Source organism: Salvia hispanica, chromosome 2 (assembly GCF_023119035.1).
Source record: "Salvia hispanica cultivar TCC Black 2014 chromosome 2, UniMelb_Shisp_WGS_1.0, whole genome shotgun sequence".
NCBI lineage: Eukaryota > Viridiplantae > Streptophyta > Magnoliopsida > Lamiales > Lamiaceae > Salvia > Salvia hispanica.
Genome location: NC_062966.1, coordinates 29,013,969 through 29,036,096, shown reverse-complemented (window position 1 = coordinate 29,036,096; position 22,128 = coordinate 29,013,969). Strand labels below are relative to the sequence as shown.

The 22,128-nt window shown below is 41.3% G+C and overlaps 4 protein-coding genes across 4 annotated transcripts; 3 read left to right on the top strand and 1 right to left on the bottom strand.

Moving 5' to 3' along the window:
• The first annotated feature begins 1,752 nt into the window (after positions 1-1,752).
• Positions 1,753-4,935, top strand: LOC125204591 (receptor kinase-like protein Xa21). The gene is made up of 2 exons (XM_048103281.1): positions 1,753-4,423; positions 4,517-4,935. Exons 1-2 carry the CDS (start codon positions 1,756-1,758, stop codon positions 4,882-4,884), a joined length of 3,036 nt encoding a protein of 1,011 aa, XP_047959238.1. The 5' UTR covers positions 1,753-1,755; the 3' UTR covers positions 4,885-4,935.
• Positions 4,936-7,346: 2,411 nt separating this feature from the next.
• LOC125206733 (probable LRR receptor-like serine/threonine-protein kinase At3g47570) lies at positions 7,347-10,428 on the top strand. The gene is made up of 3 exons (XM_048105969.1): positions 7,347-9,126; positions 9,181-9,924; positions 10,082-10,428. Exons 1-3 carry the CDS (start codon positions 7,347-7,349, stop codon positions 10,426-10,428), a joined length of 2,871 nt encoding a protein of 956 aa, XP_047961926.1.
• A 1,733-nt stretch (positions 10,429-12,161) lies between these two features.
• LOC125206732 (uncharacterized membrane protein At4g09580-like) lies at positions 12,162-13,922 on the bottom strand. The gene is made up of 4 exons (XM_048105968.1): positions 13,833-13,922; positions 13,081-13,479; positions 12,590-12,760; positions 12,162-12,489 (listed from the first exon to the last, which is right to left on the bottom strand). The coding sequence occupies exons 1-4, from the start codon at positions 13,920-13,922 to the stop codon at positions 12,361-12,363; spliced, it is 789 nt and encodes a 262-aa protein (XP_047961925.1). The 3' UTR covers positions 12,162-12,360.
• Positions 13,923-15,823: 1,901 nt separating this feature from the next.
• LOC125206731 (receptor kinase-like protein Xa21) lies at positions 15,824-16,693 on the top strand. Its single transcript, XM_048105966.1, has one exon. It carries the CDS (start codon positions 15,824-15,826, stop codon positions 16,691-16,693), a length of 870 nt encoding a protein of 289 aa, XP_047961923.1.
• Positions 16,694-22,128: the final 5,435 nt, after the last annotated feature.

Below are 22,128 nucleotides of genomic sequence, written 5' to 3'. Positions count from 1 at the left end.
CCATCGGGCGACGACGACGACGAGTGTCTGTTCGCGGTAGCGGGGCCACTTCCTCGGCTTCGGGAAGCTCGTGCGAACCAGCACTGCTGCTGTACTCACCGGAAGAGTTGATCTTCGTCCGCGTCCAGCCCGATTCGACACCCACAACAAACTTTTGCGAATCCTTGACCACGAGAAAGGCCTCCCACTGCTCAAACTCTTTGATCCCCAAGTCTTTGCTGGGGTACTGGGATAAGGATTGTCTCCGCACATCATCCTCAGACATGCCGCTGCTTACCATGCGCATGTTGTTTTGGTAGATTGCGGCAAAACGACTGAGCTTAGGCCTCAACCGGAGCCACTGTTTCCGGCATTGCTCGGGGATGTGAGGCTTCGCCCCAGGCGGTTTGTTGGCGCAGTAGGCGGCACCGATGCGATGCCACATTCGGTCAACATACTGGTTCGCTCCGGTGTAGGGATCCTCTACAACACCGACCCATGCCTTCGCAAGCGCGACATTTTCCCACACGGTCCAGATCGTCCTCCGCTCAGTCTCATCCATACCCTCCTCCCCTCCCATCCCCGTGTGTGAGGAAGAGCTCAGGACTTTGCCCTTGCCCCTACCCCCGCTCCTGGCCGTGGCCTTGCTTTTTCTCCTGCCCCTTGCAGGCCCCGCCTCCTCCTGGGGAGTCTCATGGATCGGCGATAGCCCCAGATCCTCAAAGGAGAAAGTCTCGATGCCGGCGTACTGAGTCTCCGGAACAGAAGAAGGGGAGTCATCGGCCAACAAATCTATATATGGCCGATAGACAGATTCCCCAGGCGTCCTCGGGCTCCTGTGCTGCATCGACCCACTCACCGACATATTGGCGGCGTACCGCCCATCCCCACTGCCCCGGGCACCATCCCTCTCACCCCCGCCATATTTGGCGGCATACCACCCATCCCCGCTGCCCCTGGCATAGTCACACCCATCCCCGCCATATTTGGCGGCATACCGCCCAATCCCGCAGTCCCACCCATCCCCGACATATTTGCCGGCATACCCGCTGCCCCCGGCATCATCTGACCCATTTGACTCATCCAAGTGTACATATTGTAGAACATTTGGGGAGTCAACGTCGGCATACCCCCATCCCCGCCATTTGGGGATTCATCCCCGCAAAATTTCCCTCCGTGCCGATGGGAATAGAGTGTGTGTTCCCTCCGCTCGTGGTGGGGGAGTTTCTATTGTACTCCATTGTAGTAGAAATGAAATTTGTAGAGAGAGAGAAACTTGTTAACACAAGTGGTGTGAATGAAATGAAGTTGGGGGAGCCCTATTTATAGAGTTTATTATTTATTAATAATAAAAATATATATATATATATAAAATGTCGGACGTCCGAGTGGGACGGACGACCTTCACCACAGTGGCGCCCGTCCCACTCGCCCGTCGACGGGAGGGGCGAGCCCATCGCAGGGGCACTCGGGACGGGCGTGGGCGCCCTTCCCTCCCACAATGGCGCCCGTCCGGTCGGACGTCGCCGACGGGCGAGTGGGAAGGGCGCCGTTGGAGACACCCATAAGAAAAAAATATGCGATACTGGCTTACCTTTTCATTTAATTCTCACTAATTATGTAGACCCTTCCCCCATCAAACATGCACATCAAGTTCACTTGACCAAGTCCAAATAAGTATGACCAGACGTTTTGGTTTTGGAAAATTGAGGAGATAATCATTCTATTAAAGCAAGCTAGCAAAACTACCCTTCTACACGAACATACCAAAAAATCATGGCAAAACCTCTCATCTCCAGTGCCTTCTTCCTTATTCAATTCCTCCTCTTCATCCTACTCACCACTATTCCCTCTTCACTTTCCAACAACCATACTGATCTTGAAGCTCTTTTGGCTTTCAAAAAATTCATCCGCGACGATCCACTGCATGCCTTAAGCTCGTGGAACGAAACAACGCATTTCTGCAGATGGAATGGCGTGTCTTGCAGCCAAAGGCATCCAAATAGAGTTGTCTCGGTTATCCTGTCATCTCAAGGCCTAGTGGGATCACTCTCGCCTCACATAGGTAACCTCTCTTTTCTCCGAACCATCAACTTGCAAAACAACACCTTCAGAGGCCCAATCCCTCAGGAGATTGGTCACCTCAGAAGGCTTCAAATGATCGAGTTTAGTAACAATTCTTTGGGAGGCGGGATTCCAACAAACCTATCACGATGCATAAATCTTAATTACCTGAATTTGATTGACAATGAGCTCACCGGAGTCATAGTCCCCGAGATAGCTTCTCTTGTTAACCTCAGGCATTTAGGCTTGTCGAAAAACATGCTTTCAGGGACTATCCCACCATTCCTAGGAAACCTCACAGACCTATTACAACTTTCGTTAGTAACGTGCCTGTTTCAAGGAGAGATTCCAGAGTCGCTCGCTAAGCTTCAAAGATTGCAGCGGCTAGTTATGGGCGACAACGATCTAACTGGTTCTATTCCATTAAGCCTCTACAATCTTTCAAGTGTCGAGATTTTCGGATTTGATTACAATCGTCTCCATGGGAACATACCTTCCAACATAGGCTCTACACTTCCCAAGTTGAGGCGCCTTTATTTGAATCATAATAATTTCACAGGAGCGCTCCCAGCTTCCCTATCTAACTCTTCCCTCATTGAACGCATAGAACTAAATGCTAACAGTTTCACCGGAAATATGATCGATTTATCCAGGTTTTCAGCTCTTCAAAGATTTTTGGTTTTATCCAACCGTTTCAATGGAGATATAGGTACTATTTTATCATCGCTAACAAACTCCACCAACCTTCAAATGTTGACATTGTCTGAAAACCATTTCTCTGGTTCGTTGCCAGATTCCTTTGGCAATCTTTCTAATCACTTGTGGCTCTTGGGCCTCAATGAAAATCAGTTAAGTGGAAGCATTCCATCTAGTATTGGAAACCTTGTTGGTCTCACCAAGTTTTCAGTGGATACCAATCATCTAAAAGGTACAATTCCTTCCTACATTGGGAAACTTCATAAGTTGCAAGAAGTAAGTTTCTCTAGAAATAGACTAACAGATGAGGTACCATTTTCATTGAGCAACTTGACTTTGTTGAATTATCTCGACTTGGGACATAACAATCTTTCTGGGAGTATACCTCAAAGTCTCGGCAACTGTAGCAACTTGTTATTCTTAGCTCTTTCATATAACAATCTCAATGGTCCAATACCTCCTGAAATTGTTAAAATTTCCTCCATTGCCATTTCCCTTGACCTATCTCGCAACGTCTTGACGGGTACTATTCCATCAGAAGTTGGGGCTTTGAGAAATCTTGAGGCCATGGATTTTTCCAACAATAGATTGTCCGGAACCATTCCAACATCTTTGGGTAGTTGTGTGACGCTCAGCTCGCTTCACCTAGAGAGAAATTCTCTTCAAGGTGAAATACCAGATAGTTTAAGAGCTTTGAGAGGCTTACAATATTTGGATGTTTCGCAAAATAATCTTTCAGGGAATATTCCAGAATTTTTAGTCGAACTTCGCCTGCTGTACCTCAACATTTCTTTCAATGAGTTGCAAGGGGAAGTCCCTACTCGCGGTGTGTTCCAAAATGAAAGTGGAATCTCACTTGAAGGAAACCAAGGCTTGTGTGGAGGCATTGCAATCCTAAACCTTCCTTCGTGTCCATCATCACCAAAATCCAACAAGAAAGGTTTAGTGAAAATCTTGATTCCAACTACTGTTGGGGCCATATGTCTAGCACTTGCAATGTGCTTATGTGTGATCATTATCTACAAGCGACGAACATTTCAAAATGATGGAATCAGTATAGTCCAAGTGCCAGGCTTTTTGAGGATATCTTACGCAGATCTCTTAAGTGCTACAGATGGCTTCTCAGAGACGAACCTACTTGGTGCGGGGCGATTTGGATCTGTATATAAAGGAACTATCTATGATGATGATGAGCAGACGAATGTAGCAGTGAAGGTTCTTAATCTTAACTTAAGAGGAGTTTCTAAGAGTTTGGAATCAGAATGCAATGCATTGAGAGACATCAGACACAGAAACCTGCTCAAGATTGTGAGTGTATGTGACAGCACTGATTTTCAAGGGAATGACTTTAAGGCATTGGTTTATGAATTTATGGCCAACGGAAGCCTCGACAATTGGCTGCATTTCGATCCTGAGAGTGAAGATCGAGCTCTCAGTGCTGTTCTGAGACTGAATATTGCAATTGATATTGCATGTGCAGTTGAGTACTTGCATTGTGGTACAGACTCCATAGTTATTCATGGAGATTTGAAGCCGAGTAACATTCTCTTGGATCAAGACATGGTCGCCAAAGTTGGTGATTTTGGTTTAGCCAAAATTGTCTCAAGCATTTCACAGAGCTTGCCATCCACGGAAGGAAGTAGTTCATCAGCAATAAAGGGTACCATAGGCTACATTGCTCCAGGTTTAGTTTCAAGTTTAAAGCCTTTTCAATTGACAAGTTTTTTTATACGTATATAGCTAATTCCGTCGGTGACTATGTATGTATTTGGCTCAGAGTATGGCATGAGCTATGTTGCATCAACGCAAGGGGATGTATTCAGTTACGGAATTCTTTTGCTAGAGATTTTCACAAACAGAAGACCAACAAGTGATGCATTGGAGGGGTGCCTAAATCTCCAAGACTTTGTTTGCACAGCCTTACCCGGCCGTGTAACAGAAGTAGTGGATCCAATTATGCATCAAGAACTTAATGTGGATGAAAAGTATTGGGATTGCATTGTTTCAATTCTAAGGATTGGAGTGAGATGCTCGAAGCAGCTTCCAAGAGATCGCATGTCGATGGCAGAGGTTGTTAATCACTTGGAAAAGATAAGAAACGTGTTTTCAGTTTATAAAAGTGGCAGCAGAAGTGTTGCTCTGTAGTCTGTACCAACTCTGAAATAGATGTTCTTTCTAGCTTTTGCAATATTTTCAGTTGTATTATCTTCAAACTAAAAATGAATAGTCTTCACTATTTTTCTTAAAAATCATGTCCGATCAAACTATCACAAAATAGGGGACGGAGGGAGTACTAAAATTGGAATGATTTTTCAATCATTTCTCATTACGATTAATCTAACCCACCAAAATATAGTTAAGGTCATCCCATGGATTGGACTCAGCTATGTTATTTTCAGTATATGGTGGGCCGGGCTGAGGTCTATTGTGGCCTAGTCCATATCGATGCTTAACATAAGTAATTTCAAATTTGTAAAAATATTCTACACTTAAAAATATATTTGCTCCATCTACCAAATAATAGGTGCATTTGACATTTCACTCTATCGACGATTTAAAATTTCATTTGCTTTTGTTCATTTTATAAGTGGACTTTATGCTCATTAACTCATATTTATTAACTCACATTTATTATAATAAAACTGATACTTCGTATAAAACTAAGATTTACATGTTACTAATTTTTTTATTCATTTTCTCTAAAAAAATTTTAATTCATAACAAATTAAAACGATATTTTAAATCGTGGACAGGGAATATATTTTATCTAAAATATGGGCCGTTCTATAAGATTTTTGTTGGTTCGAGTATAATTGTTTGCAGTTGTATTTTGTTTACATATCTATGTTTGCTACAATTAACTTTTTGAGTAGTACGATAAATTATTTTCAATTTAACTGTACTTTTATTTAGTTGTTCTCTTTAGAATTTTTAGTTTCAACTTATATACATTTGAAAGGATATGAAAAGAAGAAAGAAAGAGAGAGTCATATTGACTTAATTTTACTTGTCGGAGGCTCATGAAATGCACGATGGCTTGTTGATTTTATTGTCCATATTGGCTTAAAAATTTTGTCGGAGCCCCACGAAATGCACGATAGTTTGTTGATGATTTTATATAAATACAAAAAAGTCTAGTCTTCTTATTGATTATGTTGAAAATTTTGTTAAGAATAATAGACCCGTTGCAACAGAAATAAAAAGTTCCCATAAAAGTACCAATTACAAGATTATAATCTTAAATCATTCATGCTACAATAAAATATTTGTGGCATGAAATGAACGTAGAAAGAGGAATGACATTAGTCTTGATTGATTCCTTTTTATATGGCTGGTAACAACATAGTAGGTAGTACTGTACTATTTTTTTTCGTAGATATAAGCTATATTTGTTTTTCGTAGATATAAGCTATATTTTTTTTTTCATTTATACCATAGAAATATATATATTTATTTATAAAAGAATTTCATATAAATAAACATTACTAATAATATTATCAAAACAATTGAATGGCACATTGATGTTTAGCAATACTTTATAACCAATGGTGCATCCAGGAACTAAATATCGTGGAATTGAACAAGATAGTAAATATTTTAAATAATTTTAACTTAATTATTTTTACAAGCATGTATTTTAATTTAAATAATTCATGCGAGATATTCTTAAAAAACATATCCCACTTTCTTCGTCCCACCATAAACGAGATGTTTCTTTAGGATACAAAATTTAAGAAAAAGATTTTAGGAAGTTAAGTGGAAAAAAGAACAAATTAGGATGTGAGAAAAAAATAAAGGTGAAAATATATACTCCCTCCGTCCCAAAATAAACGAAGCATTTCTTTTGGGCATGGAATTTAAGTAATTGATATTTAAAAAGTAAAAGTAGAGAGAGTAAAGCATTTGAGAGAGAAAAGTGAACAAGTAAAGTGAGAATAAAGTAGATGGATAATAAAGTAAGAGGGATGATTTTTTGCTAAAAAAAAAAATGGCTCATTTATAGTTGGACATCCTAAAAAAAATATGACTCGCTTAACTTGGGACGGATGGAGTAATAAAGTAAGAAAGAAAAATTGTGTTATATTTTAACAAAAAAAATGACATACCTTAGTTGGGACGTAATAAAAAAAAAATATGAATCACTTATGGTGGGACTGAAGTAGTATAATTTTTCTATAACATCCCAAACTTTTAGAAAATTAAAAAAAATGAAAATGAATAAGAAGGTTGAAATTTTAAATTATAAAACTAAAATTAAAGGAAATAAAGAAATATTTAATTTACTTTATATAAGTATATTTAATTTAGATAAGTTGATTTTGATATATAAAAAATATTACTACTATTTAACATTAATTAATATTTTAAGATGATAATATATTTTTAATGGACTTTTAAGAATTAATACAATTACTGAAAAAAATTCAAAGCCCAATTTACTACTACTGTAACATAATTTAAGATATTTAATCACGCAGACTGTTGTTAAATATCTAGTCCTTTTAAGTATGAACACAAGTTTGGCTGTGGAAAATTGGGTAGATTATCTTTCTATATATTTTAGGAAGCTAGCAAAACTATTCTACTAGTTGAACACTCTAAAAACCATGGCAAAACATGTCATCTCTACTCTCTTTCTTATTCTCTTCATCCTCTTGACCACCATTCCTTCTTCACATTCAAACGACCATACTGATCTTGAAGCTCTTCTAGCATTCAAGAAATACATACACGACGATCCGTTGCACACTTTGAGCTCATGGAACGAAACAATGCATTTCTGCAGATGGAATGGTGTCTCCTGCAGCAAAAGGCATCCAAGCAGAGTCGTCTCTCTTTCTCTGCAGTCTCAAGGCCTCGTGGGATCGCTCTCGCCTCACATTGGTAATCTCTCTTTCTTAAGAATCATCAACTTGCAAAACAACACCTTCAGCGGCCCAATCCCTCAGGAGATGGGTCGCCTCCGAAGGCTTCAAGTGATCAAGTTTAGCAATAATTCTTTTGGTGGTGGGATTCCAACAAACCTATCACAATGTACAAATCTCTATTACCTGAATTTGGTTGACAATCAGCTCACCGGAGTCATAGTTCCCGAGATAGCTTCCCTTGTCAACCTCAAAACTTTAGGCTTGACGAAAAACATGCTTTCAGGGACTATCCCGCCATTCCTAGGAAACTTCACAGATCTATCCCTACTGTCGATAGGTTCTTGCCGCTTCAAGGGAAAGATACCAGAGTCGCTCGCTAAACTTCAAAGATTGCAGGTGCTACTTATGTATGACAATAATCTAACTGGTTCTATTCCACTCGGCCTCTATAATCTTTCAAGTGTCGAGTATTTCGGATTTGATTACAATCGACTTCATGGAAGCATACCTGTCGACATAGGCTCTACACTTCCCGAGTTGAAGTACCTTTATTTGAATGGTAATAATTTCAGTGGAGCACTTCCAGCTTCGCTATCTAACTCTTCCCTCATTGAACTCATAGAAGTATCTGAAAACAGTTTCACCGGAAATATGATAGATTTAACTAGATTTCCAGCTCTTAAAGTGCTTTTGGTTGCATCTAACCGTTTCAATGGAGATATAGGTACTATTTTGTCATCCCTTACAAACTGCACCAACCTTGAAACTTTGGAATTGAATGGAAACCATTTCACTGGTTCGTTACCAGACTCCATTGGCAATCTTTCTGATCACTTGTCGTCCTTACGCCTCGATAAAAATCAGTTAAGTGGAAGCATTCCATCCAGTATAGGAAACCTTGTTGGTCTCACTTCTTTAGTAGCTGATACCAATAATCTAAAAGGCCCAATTCCTTCCTCCATTGGAAAACTCCATAACTTGCAACTTATCACTATCCATAAAAATAGACTGATAAATGAGATGCCATTTTCATTGGGCAACTTGACTTTGTTGAACATTCTTTCCTTAGCATTAAATAATCTTTCTGGGAGTATACCTCAAAGTCTTGGCAACTGTACCAACTTGTTAGAATTAGGTCTTGCATACAATAACCTCAGTGGCTTAATACCTCCTGAAATCATGAAGCTTTCCTCCATGTCCATTGGACTTGATCTATCTGGCAACGTTTTGACGGGTACTATTCCATCAGAACTTGGGGCTTTGAGAAATCTTGGATACATGGACTTGTCCAACAATAGATTATCCGGAACCATTCCTCCTTCTTTGGGGAGTTGTGTGATGCTCAGCTCACTTTACCTAGATAGAAATTCTTTTCAAGGTGAGATACCTGATAGTTTGAGGGCTTTGAGAGGTTTAGAATATTTGGATCTTTCACAGAATAACCTTTCAGGAGTGATTCCAAGATTTCTTGTTGAGTTTAGCTTGTTGTATCTCAACATTTCTTTCAATAACCTGCAAGGTGAAGTCCCAACTCTCGGAGTTTTTCCAAAATGAAAGTGCAACTCACTTCAAGGAAACCAAAACTTGTGTGGAGGTATTGCAACTCTGAACCTTCCTTATTGTCCGTCATCACCAAAATCCAACAAGAAAGGTTTGGGGAAAATCTTGATCCCAGCTATTGTCGGAGCCATATGCCTAGCGCTTGCATTGTTCTTATGTGTCGTCATTATCTACAAGCAAAGAACATTGCAAAATGTTGGAAACCCAATATTCCGACTGCCAGACATTTTGAGGCTATCTTACGGAGATCTCTTGAATGCTACAAATGGATTCTCGGACATGAATCTAGTTGGTGTAGGTAGATTTGGATCTGTGTATAAAGGAACTATCAATGATGATGATGAGCAGACAGATGTGGCGGTGAAGGTTCTTAATCTTAACGTAAGAGGAGCTTGTAAGAGTTTGGCATCAGAATGCAATGCATTGAGAGGCATACGACACAGAAACTTGCTCAAGATTGTGAGTGTTTGTGACAGCATTGATTTTCAAGGGAATGCTTTTAAGGCATTGGTGTATGAATTTGTGGCCAACAGAAGCCTCGAGGACTGGCTTCATTCAGAGAATGAAGGCAGGGGAGCTCTCAATGCTATCCAGAGACTGAATATTGCAATTGATATTGCATGTGCAGTTGAGTACTTGCATTGTGGTACAGACTCCATAGTTATTCATGGAGATTTGAAGCCGAGTAACATTCTCTTGGATCAAGACATGTTCGCCAAAGTTGGTGATTTTGGTTTAGCCAAAATTGTCTCAAGCATTTCAGGGAGCCTGGCATCCACGGAAGGAAGCAGTTCATCAGCAATCAAGGGTACCATAGGCTACATTGCTCCAGGTTTACTTCAAACTTTACACTTTCTAATTGACAAGTTTTTTTACATGCATTTATCTATGTCCGTTGTCTATCTATGTATTTTGTTCAGAGTATGGCGTGAGCCTCGTTGCATCAACTGAAGGGGATGTATACAGTTACGGAGTTCTTGTGCTTGAGATGTTCACAAACAGAAGACCAACAAGTGATGCATTCGAAGGGTATCTAAATCTCCAAGACTTCGTTAGCACAGCCTTAACCGACCGTGTAATGGAAGTAGTGTATCCATTTCTGTATCAAGAACTTAATGTGGATGAAAAGTATTGGGATTGCATTGTTTCAATTCTGAGGATTGGAGTGAGATGCTCAAAGCAGCTTCCAAGAGATCGCATGTCGATGGCAGATGTTGTTAATGACTTGAAAAAGATAAGAAATGTTCTTCCTATACTCTGAAATGGCAGAAATGTTTCTCCATATCAACACTGAAAAAATGTTTGTTTCTGTTACTTATTGCTTTAAATTTTGTCTCTCATCTTCTTATGTTTGAAGTTGAGTGTACAATATCTTTCAGTTGTAGCAGTTGCTCTGGTTGTTGTAATTGAACTTTCTTTACATTATCTAGCTTTAATGTTTACAATAGTCAATAATTTGCAGTTCCTTTATGTTGTGTCCCAAATATATATTCTTGATGTCGTTCAAAATCGTATCAGAGTATGGATGAGACATACAAACAAGAAAACATACAAAGGAGACATGTTTTGAGGTGGTCGGTTTCCCGGAATGGTGGGAGGAGAAACACAGGGGGAGCAGAGTAGCTTCATCCGTTGAAGAGATAGGAAAGCCGTGGAATAGTCAGCCTCATCCAAATTTATTCAATAAGATATGAAAAGAAGAAAGATAGAGTTGATTTTATTGTCATATTGTAATGAAATGCACGATGGCTTGTTGATTTATGGTCATAGCTTAAATTTTTTGCAATATTGTCGTGTAATGCACGATGGCTTTTTGATTTTATGGTCATAATATTAGCTTAAATTTTTTATATTTTGTTGTTTTTTGTCATATTGGCTATACAGAAAAGTCAGTATTCACGATAATTTATTTTTGCAATATTAAATCATGATGCACCTTGATGTTTATCAATACAACTATTTTTATAACCATCTTACTAAGAAAATGTTGGGTTAAAAACATGTCCCACATCGATTGAGAGAGAAGTTGGAAGTGTATATAATTTTTTGTCCAACCCCAATTAATTTGAGGCCTTTTGGGAGTGACCCAAAAACAAATCCGTGCGGACTTGACCCAAAGCGGACAATATAAAACTAATGTTGCAATCAACGATCGTAACAAGAGGTATCAGAGCCAGGTTGGCTTTGGGTTGTTCCTGGATGAGCCCCGGTAAGGGTCGGGCCCAGGATGACCCAGGGGCCAGGGCTGGAACGACCCATGTTTGTGTCGCTGACCCAAAAACAAATTCGTGCGGACTTGACCCAAAGCAAAACAGAGTCTCTTATTTCTTTGCAGTCTCAAGGCCTCGTGGGATTGCTCTCGCCTCACATTGGTAACCTCTCTTTTCTCTGAACCATCAACCTGCAAAACAACACCTTCAACGTCCCAATCCCTCAGGAGATCGGTCGCCTCAGAAGGCTTCAACATATCGAGCTTAGTAATAATTTTTTTGCAGGATTCCATCAAACACAATGCACAAATCTTGATTATCTGAGTTTTATTGACAATGAGCTCACCGGTGCCATAGTTCCCAAGATAGCTTCTCTTGTCAACCTCCAAGCGTTAGGCTTGTCGATAAACATGTTTTCGGGGACTATCCCTCCATTCCTAGGAAACCTCACAATTCTATCCCAACTTTCGTTAAGCGAATGCAGCTTGCAAGGAGAGATTCCCGAGTCCCTAGGTCAGCTTAGAAGATTGCAGTGGCTAAATATAGGTGACAATAATCTAACTGGGCAGTTTTTCCTTGTTTGTTGTTATGTTGTGTCTAATTTTTATATTCTGATGTTATGTCTCATTTATATATTCTTCAAGATTTGGTAATGATACGAATGTGTATTCATTGAGGTAAATGAGACAAGTAATAGACGTGAACACAATAATGTATGAGAATAGTATAATCCCTGAATAATAATGTATGGATCAAACACAAGAATAACTATTCTATTATCTGATATTAGAAATTTGAGTTGAATAAATATATATACATACAGCAACATCATGTGTTGCTTCATGCCACAATGTAATATCTCACAATTTCTGCTGTGTTATCTTCTAACAAAAAATGAATAGCCTTCAATACTCACCCCGATGAAAGAATCCTTTTGTTCCCTGGGCTCCTCGGAGACGGGAGAAATACACGACCCGATCCATTCATACACTTGCTTTTCTCTTCCGGAGGGTTGGAAATAATAAAACAGACCCAATAAGGAAGAGCACAGCCAATGTCTTGTAATCGTATAGATCTTTCACCGACTTTAGATCTCCAAGCGCAAGACCAGCCTAAACAATGAAAACGACGCATGCTTATCTAATCAAATTCCAATGGCCATAATAAACTCAGAAAGAGATATGTATGATTGAGGAAAGTGAAAAGGCTTACACTGACAGTAATATAGGAGGCTGGTATGAGACCGATGACAGTTGCAAGAAAGAAGATATAAAATGGGATATCTACAATTGGTGAAGCCAAATTGATGAAAAGATTGGGCAATGTTGGGGTAACTCTCAGGAAGAGCATGTAGTTGAGCAACTTGTCTCTATGCCTCCCTATCTGCTATCAATAAAAGACGAATATCAGCAGCATGTCAAAGTCAAAAGTTCTGGATAATGGGACTAGCTAACATAAGTAGAATCATTGATGCACATACTTAAAAAGTAAGCAAAATCCAAGGTGTCTACATTTAACCTATACATAAGCCATTTTTATCTCACACACACACACATAGTAGACTAACTAGTTTTCTCCGCCGTTCATCCATTTTAACATGATATCCAAACAACACAGCACCCCACCACATTGATCAAATGAATCGTGGGGATATTACATAGGATACTTGCTACTTGAGATTAAAAGGGGAGAGAGAAGCACACCTCTGTCTGAAAGTATCGCAGCTTTTCAGGCCACAACCAGAGAACAATGGGTTTGCCAATTAGTTTAGACAGAAAATAGCAAGACGATGCACCAGCAGTGGCATTAAAGACAACCAAAAATAGGCCTCGGCCAACTCCAAAAAGAGCTCCAGCTAGCAAGGACATGAAAATTGTCCCTGGTATCATAAATGTCTGCATGAATATGTATGTCGAACAGTAACCAAGAATGAACTTTGCTGGGTAGTGTCGGGCATAACTTCCAAGATGATCTCTGGAACACGATATAAATGTCACAATGCTACCATTACAAAAATCCAACCAGAATTGAGTAGAACTAATGATATCTACACAACATAGCTTATGCAAGTCGAGTTTCTTACATTTCTCATTAATGTTAATCTGTTTTTGGCAGGAGATGAACTTGAGCAAATTGAGCAGAGTCTCGGATTTTCGATCACGTATGGTCTGTTCCTTTCACTTTTAGCTAACTGTCTAACTCTATCTCATGAATTTACATATAAAATACTGCATAATACAACCCTCAAATTCCAAATCGAAACGCATTCAAAAGCAAATTGAGCTAAAGCTACCTATCATCGATTAATCGAGCAACCAAAGTCATCAAATATACCAATTTAACCTATACATAAGCCATTTTTATCTCACACACACACACAGTAGACTAACTAGTTTTCTCTCGTGTTCATCTCTACTCCCATTCTTTTCACAACCACTCCTTCACATTCAAAAACCATACTGATCTTGAAGATCTTCTTGCATTCAAGAAGCAAATACACCATGATCCGCTGCATGTTTTGAGCTCTTGGAACGAAACAACGCATTTTTGCGGGTGGAATGGCGTCTCTTGCGCTGGTGTATGAGCTCAAGGGAATGATTTTAAGGCATTGGTGTATGAATTTGTGGCCAACGGAAGCCTCGAGAACTGGTGTATTCTGAGAATGAAGGCAGAGGAGCTCTGAGTGCTCTTCAGAGACTCGATGTTGCTATTGATATTGAGTACTTGCATTGTGGTACTGAATCCATAATCACTCATGGAGATTTGAAGCCGAGTAACATTCTCTTGGATCAAGACATGTTTGCCAAGGAAGCAGTTCATTTGCAATCAAGGGTACCATAGGCTACATTGCTCCAAGTTCACTTGAAATGTTTTTTATTTGTATATACCTAAGTTTTTCTATGTATGTACTTGGCTAAGAGTATGGCATGAACTATGTTACATCAACACAAGGGAAGGCATATAGTTATGGAGTTCTAGTGCTTGAGATGTTCACAAACAGAAGACCAACAAGTGATGCATTCGAGGGGTACCTAAATCTCCAAAACTTCATTAGCAGAGCCTTACCCGACAGTGAAATGTGGATGAAAAGTATTGGACTTGCATTGTTTCAATTTTGCATGTCAATGGCAGAGGTTGTTAATGAATTGAAAACGATACGAAATGTGTTTCCCGTACATAGAGATAACGGAATCGTTGCTCCGTAACAATATTGAAACAAATACTCTTTTCTATTATATGTATATTTAAATTTCCATTGTCAATAACATGTGCATTGTTCATTAGAGTCCTTGTCACTTGTCAGCTCTATATAAAAGGTCAAAAATGTTATACAATGAACTTTTACAATAATTTTCAATATGGTTTGAGAGTAGTGTCGATCAGTGTCTCAATACACACATGAAAAAAAGATAAAATACACAACAAATCTGAATCCTTAATTGGGTAAATATCAAGATTAATCTACCAACACTAATAATCAAATGGACAAATCAATCCTTATAGAGCAATTGAAACCCAGCGAAATTTATACAGTCTCTCCAGCCTAGGCGACGCAACCGTGACTGAGATTGAGAAGGAGAAAAAGGCGCCACTGCTCACCGCACCCTACTTTTCGCCGGCGACAGATAAGAGGATGCCGGACGTAGAGTTCACTGGTCAAGTTGGAAATATGAAAATGTAATGAGGTTAATATGGTCACTTAGAAGTTAGCCCAAAACTAAATCATGTTTACAAAACCATAGTCCAATAAAGACAGCCATTTTAACTGTGATACAAAACGTGGATGACCAAATATTGGTAACATGGCAAATCTAATTCATTAATCTACTTTGCAATCCTTAACAAAAAGAAGTTTATTTGAAATAATTTAAAAACCGATAACATGTCAATTTATTAAGAGTAACTAATATGATAAAGTTATGGTACTATATTTTTTTTAGATGTTCGTTGTTACATGTGGAGATTTTATGTTCATCGCTCATTGTTCCTCCTACCCAAACATATTGAAATGACAAAGTCCAAATTAGTTATGAAAGTCTAACTCGAAGGGGTCCATAATAATAAATTATAGATGGAATGACCAAGTCCAAAGTAGACTATGCTTGAAGAATATTAACTTCATTTCAATATGAACACAACTTATGGTTGTGGAAAATTGTATATTTGTATAGTTGATCTTTCTATTACATCAAGCTATACTATTTCATGACACCAAAAATCACTTCCTTATTCGTATCCCTCTCTTCATCCTCTTGTCCCTTGAGACAATAACATGGCCATGAAAAAGTCCAAAGTAGACTATGCATGAAGAAATTTAAGTGTAATTTTGATCAAATTGTTTCTAGTATGAACACAAGTTTTGGTTTTTGAAAAATTGAGTATATGATCTTCCTCTTCAAACAAGCTAGAAAAACTATACTACTACTTGGAAGACACCAAAAAACCATGGCAAAACATGTCATCTCTACTCCCTTCCTTGTTCTCTTCATCCTCTTTAACACCATTCATTCTTCACATTCAAACAACCATACTGATCTTGAAGCTCTTCTGGCATTCAAGAAATCCATACATGACGATCCACTGCAGTCTTTGAGCTCATGGAACGAAACAACGCATTTCTGCTTGTGGAATGGCGTCTCATGCAGCAAAAGGCATCCAAACAGAATTGTCTCTCTTTCTCTTCCATCACAAGGCCTCGTGGGATCTCTTTCGCCTCATATAGGTAACCTCTCTTTCCTCAAAACCATCAACTTGCAAAACAACACCTTCAGAGGCCCAATCCCTCAGGAGATTGGCCGCCTCAGAAGGCTTGGAAAGATCGAGTTTAGTAATAATTCTTTGGGAGGTGGGATTCCATCAAACCTATCACAATGCATAAATCTTTACTATCTGAATTTGATCGACAATGAGCTCATCGGAGCCATAGTCCCCGGGATATCTTCACTTGTCAACCTCCAATCTTTGGGCTTGTCGGACAACATGCTTTTAGGGACTTTTCCACCATTCCTAGGAAACCTCACAGATCTGTTCCAACTTTCCTTAAGAGATTGTGGCTTGCAGGGAGAGATTCCGCAGTCGCTTGTTCAGCTTAGAAGATTGCGGCTGCTAAATGTGATCAACAACGATCTAACTGGTTCGGTGCCATTAGGCCTTTTTAATCTGTCGACCATCGAGATTTTCTCATTGGCTGATAATCAACTCAATGGCATCATCCCTTCCTTTACACTTCCCAACTTGAAAACTTTTCATTTGAGCTCCAACCATTTGACTGGAGAGCTTCCAGCTTCCATCTCGAATTCTTCTGATAGGATTTAGGATCCTAACAAGAATTAGAGCACCTGTACGTTTGTGAAGTTGAGTAAATTTGAAGGAAGAACCCTAGCAGTCACTAGGGTTTGGAAGATACGATATTTCGAGAAAATAATATTTGTCTTATTTCTCGTTGGTTTTTTGACTCTCTAATGAACTCTATATATAGAGTTCGGACCCTGCTTGATTCGACTCTACGATTCGGGAAAGAATCAAGAAGAAAACCCGAAAAGATTTATCAAAAACTAACCTAAACAAAATAGCGTTCAACAAGGAAATAAAATAACCAAGGCAAAAAAATAAAATAAGGAAAACTAAACAAATCTTCCATCTCTATCTCAGTAGGTCGTGTAGTCCTTGAATTTCGCTGGTTGTGATCTGTTGCGTTGGGGTCTATCTTTCTTGCTCCTTGTTATGCTTCTCGATCGACCTTTCTCACTCGGCGGTTCCTCTTCATGATCGGTGTCTGGTACGTTTGCATGGCTGGTGTTGTTGACGTCTTGCACGTCGACTTGTAGTCTCTGATGCATTTGATTGTTGAGATCCCTATCAACTCCCCCTGTTAAGAACAGCCTTGTCCACAAGGCTGAGTGAAGGAAAATGTTTCAAAAGCTCCAACTTCGGTGCCCAAGTAGGTGCAGCTGGATTGGAAGACCAATAAACTAGCCATTGTTGTTGCGGCAATCCCTCATACAACGCTGTCCTCTCCGCCGTTGCTCGGATTGGTACATCAATCGGTCGACCATTCTTGAAAGTGGTCGGAAGTTGACTTGTAATGGACTCCGATAAAGGGGGAACGAATGGCTTAAGAAGTGAGACATGAAATACGTCATGGATTCGGCTCCCAACCGGAAGTTGCAGCCTATACGCGACTGCCCCAATCCGCTCCAATATCTCATAAGGTCCGTAATATCGTCGACTAAGTTTCGCCGAAGCTGGTCGGCCTACCGAAACCTGCCGATACGGTTGAAGGCGTAAAAGAACGCGATCACCCACTTGAAATTCCACGTGCCTCCTATGCTGATTTGCTGTGTGAACCATGCGCTTCTGGGCCAAAGCCAAATTTCGTTTCAACAATTGCAACAGCTCTGTTCTCTCCCCTAAATTCGCAGCGACAGCTGCATTTTCTGCGGGCACCGCCGGAGTGCCGAAAATGTTAGGGGGGTCCCGACCATAAAGAGCCTTAAAAGGAGACATCCCGATGCTTGTATTGACACTGCAATTCATGGCCAATTCGGCCCATGGAAGAAACTCGAACCATTTCCTAGGTTGCTCAAAGGAAAAAGCTCTCTGATATTGTTCAAGCGACCGATTTGTCACCTCCGATTGGCCATCCGTTTGCGGGTGGTAAGCGGTGGTGAATTGTAATTTTGTCCCGCTCATAGTTAAGAGCTCCTTCCAAAAATCACTCATGAATATGGTATCCCGATCAGTCAATAGTTTCTCCGGAAAGCCGTGCAGCTTAACCACAGTTCTCACAAATAGTTTAGCGACCTTGAGCGCATCGAATCCAGTCGGAAGTGCTCCAAAATGGGCATATTTGGACAAACGATCGACCACAACCATTATCGCCGTGTATCCATACGACGGAGGGAGACCAACGATGAAGTCCATTGATGCCGCCGCCCAAACTTTATCTGGAATCGGTAAAGGCTGAATTAGCCCGGACGGTCGATCCGTGATGTACTTTGTGGCCTGGCATACTGCGCACGCTGCTACATATCGATGGATATCGGCTCTCATACCTTGCCAGAAAAAAGAGGACGACACCCGCGCAAACGTTCTTTTCTCCCCTGGGTGGCCGGCCATTTTTGCATCATGAGATTCTGCCAGAATATCTAGGCGGACGTCGGAGTCGCGACTGAGATATACACGATGCTTGAAGAATAGGATACCATGAGCGACTGAAACATGCAGAGGTGCCGTGCGTGCTGCTACTGCCTGATGTAGCTCAATCAAATCTGGGAGGGTCTTATTTTCATTCCGAATGCGCTGCATAATGGCCGAAACAGGCTGTGACAACAAGGCCAAGATCGAGGGGTCATCGCCCGGTAAATCCACATCCCGACGTGACAATGCATCTGCGACACGATTGGAAGCGCCGGATTTGTACTCTATCGTGAATTTGAAGCCCATAAGCTTTCTCAAATAGAATTGTTGGTCCGGCGTCTGAACGATTTGAGATAACAAGTCCTTTAAGCTACGTTGATCACTGCGGATGATAAATTCACGGCCTAGTAAATATTGTCTCCACTTTTGTACTGCCTCCACTATAGCATACAATTCTTTATGATAAGTAGATGCCACACGTCTCTTCGGCCCCAACTTTTTGCTGAAATAGGCTAACGGGTGGCCGTGTTGGAGGAGGACGGCGCCTATCCCGAAATCTGAAGCATCAGTTTCGATGGAGAAGGGGCTCTCAAAATCTGGCAGATGCAAGACCGGGGCTGCTGACATCGCGGCCTTGAGAGCATCAAAGCTATCGGCCGCAGATTGAGGCCACTGAAAAGCATCTTTTTTCAACAAGTCGGTGACTGGAGCTGCGATGATGGAGTAGTTCTTAACGAAACGACGATAGTAACCCGTTAGGCCCAAGAAACCTCGCAATTGTTTCACTGTTTTCGGAATTGGCCAGGTCGTCATGGCTTCGATTTTTGCTGGATCAGCCCGGAGCTCCCCTGCCGAGATTATATGTCCCAAATACTCGATCGTATCCACACCGAAAGAACATTTAGATAGCTTTATGTAAAAGGAATTTATGCGGAGCACATGCAAGACCTGCTCCAGATGCACCGCATGATCAGCCAAAGATCCACTGTATACCAGAATATCATCAAAAAATACTATTACAAATCTGCGAAGGAATGGCCGAAAAATGCTGTTCATGGCAGCCTGAAACGTGGACAGTGCATTGGTCAATCCGAAAGGCATAACTAGAAACTCAAAATGCCCATCATGAGTCCGAAATGCCGTCTTGTGAATGTCAGCGGTATGCATTCGGATTTGGTAATATCCGGAGCGCAAGTCTAATTTTGAGAAAACTCGTGCTTTATGAAGCTCATCAAATAGCTCGTCGGCAGTAGGAATTGGAAAGTGATCCGTTGTAGTGGCCGCGTTCAAGGCTCTATAGTCCACACAAAACCAAAAGGTTCCATCCTTCTTTCTAACCAACAAAACGGGTGAGGAGAACGAGCTAGTACTGTGCTGGATGACTCCCTGTGTCAACATCTCGCGCACTTGGCGCTCAATCTCGGATTTCTGGAAGTAGGGGTAGCGATATGGTTTGACATTAATTGGTCGCGTGCCCTCTGGAAGATAAATCTTGTGGTCCCATTGTCGTGGGGGAGGGAGGGATGTTGGAAGTGCGAAAATATCGCGAAAATCCTCCAGAACGGCAGTGAGGCTAGAGTCGGTGTTCGGCAGAGTAATAACCTCGTCTGATGGGGTGGCCTCCTTCTCAGCCGTGAACAACTCAAATAAATCACACTCCGGCTCCTGACCGATCAACGAAAATAAATTGTTGTAGGAGATTTGCTTTGGGCAGCGCCATCACCCTTAAGAGAGACCGTGTGGTCACCCCAATCAAATTGCATCGTCAAATCCCGATAATTCTTTGTGACATCTCCTAACTCCTGGAGCCATTGCACACCCAGAATCACATCCGGCCCTTTCACCTGTAAGATAAACAAATCTATGTCGAAAGCGTGCCCTTGCATCATAATTGGTGTCTGTAAACAAGCATAAGAACAACGCAAAGATTCGCCGTTGCCTACAAATACACGAAAGGGACTAATAGCATGGACAGGAAGACTTAGCTGTTCAGCGATGGTGGGCTTGATGAAGTTATGTGTACTGCCACCATCGATCAGTACGGACACCTCAGAACCATTGATCCGTCCCTTCAATCGGATTGCTCGTGGTCTGATCTTGGGGCTGATAACATGGATGCTCGAGACGTCGCCGGTAATGACCATGGTCTCTCCATCTTCGTCCCCATGCCGGTCTGTCTCGGTCTCCAGGAGGTCATCCTCATCGTCGGCACCCATTAAAGCATAAAATTTGGTGCCGCAAACATGTTCGCGGGAGTATTTTTCTGGGCAGTACCAACATAATCCCTTCCGAGTCCGGTCAGCGCGTTCAGCTGCAGAGATGCGGACAACCGGAATGTCGGAACGTGGTTGGCCCGCTTGAGACGCGCGAGGGGGGACAACGGCAGTCAGCGTGGGTGCATTATTTTGCCGCTGCCGGCTGTCACGGTCAGACCAGGCTGCGTGGGACGGCTGTGTCGCGGCTGTAGTGAGCTTTAGGCATGCTGTGAACTGCTTGGCAAGAGCGAAAGTTTCATCGAGCGACGTAGGGCCCTTGGTCAGCAATTGCTGCTTAATCGGTTCTTTCAACCCAGCGATGAAAAGTGACATCAGGGTCTCTTCGGTGACGTTAGAGGTCTTTTGCATAATATCTTCGAATTCAGTCTGATAAGCATCAACTGTAGTGGTTTGGCGGAGTGTCGCAAGGCAGCCCACATGATCAACGTACAAATCCGGGTCAAATCGATGCTTGACTGCCAAGAGGAAATCGTCCCAATCCTTATGTTTGCAGTTGTCCTCCCAATATGTCAACCAACTGGATGCCGGGTGGTCGAAAAGGTAGGACGTGAGGTATATGCGATCCTCGAGTGGGGTGAAGTGGTGGTTGTAGTACCGTTGTATCTTGCGGATCCATTCCGTTGCGTTCTCTCCGTTGAAACGAGGGGCTTCCGGTTTGACCTTCGGCAAGGGGTCGGTATCTGCACCGGCCGACGGTGTAACAACCGACGGCGGTAATTTCCAACGCCTAGGTTTAGGTCCTCGCGCGTCCGGATCGGGTGGGTTGTGCTTCCTTTCCAAACTTGCCTCGATCAGAATCTCGAGGCGATCCTCGATCCGCTTGTTCGTCGCCTCTTGCTTGCGGGTGAAGGCCTCAAGGTCGAACTGATGAGACATCAATTTCTTGTCCTGGCCGGCATATCGGACACGCAAGTCGAGCAGCAAATCGCTGAGTTCTTCATTGGTCATTGGTGGTGGTTTGTTTGCTGAAGAAGATTCTGTATCAGCCGTCATTGTTGCAATTTGGAGGAAGAGAGCTCAATGTAAAAGCACCAATTGATAGGATTTAGGATCCTAACAAGAATTAGAGCACCTGTACGTTTGTGAAGTTGAGTAAATTTGAAGGAAGAACCCTAGCAGTCACTAGGGTTTGGAAGATACGATATTTCGAGAAAATAATATTTGTCTTATTTCTCGTTGGTTTTTTGACTCTCTAATGAACTCTATATATAGAGTTCGGACCCTGCTTGATTCGACTCTACGATTCAGGAAAGAATCAAGAAGAAAACCCGAAAAAATTTATCAAAAACTAACCTAAACAAAATAGCGTTCAACAAGGAAATAAAATAACCAAGG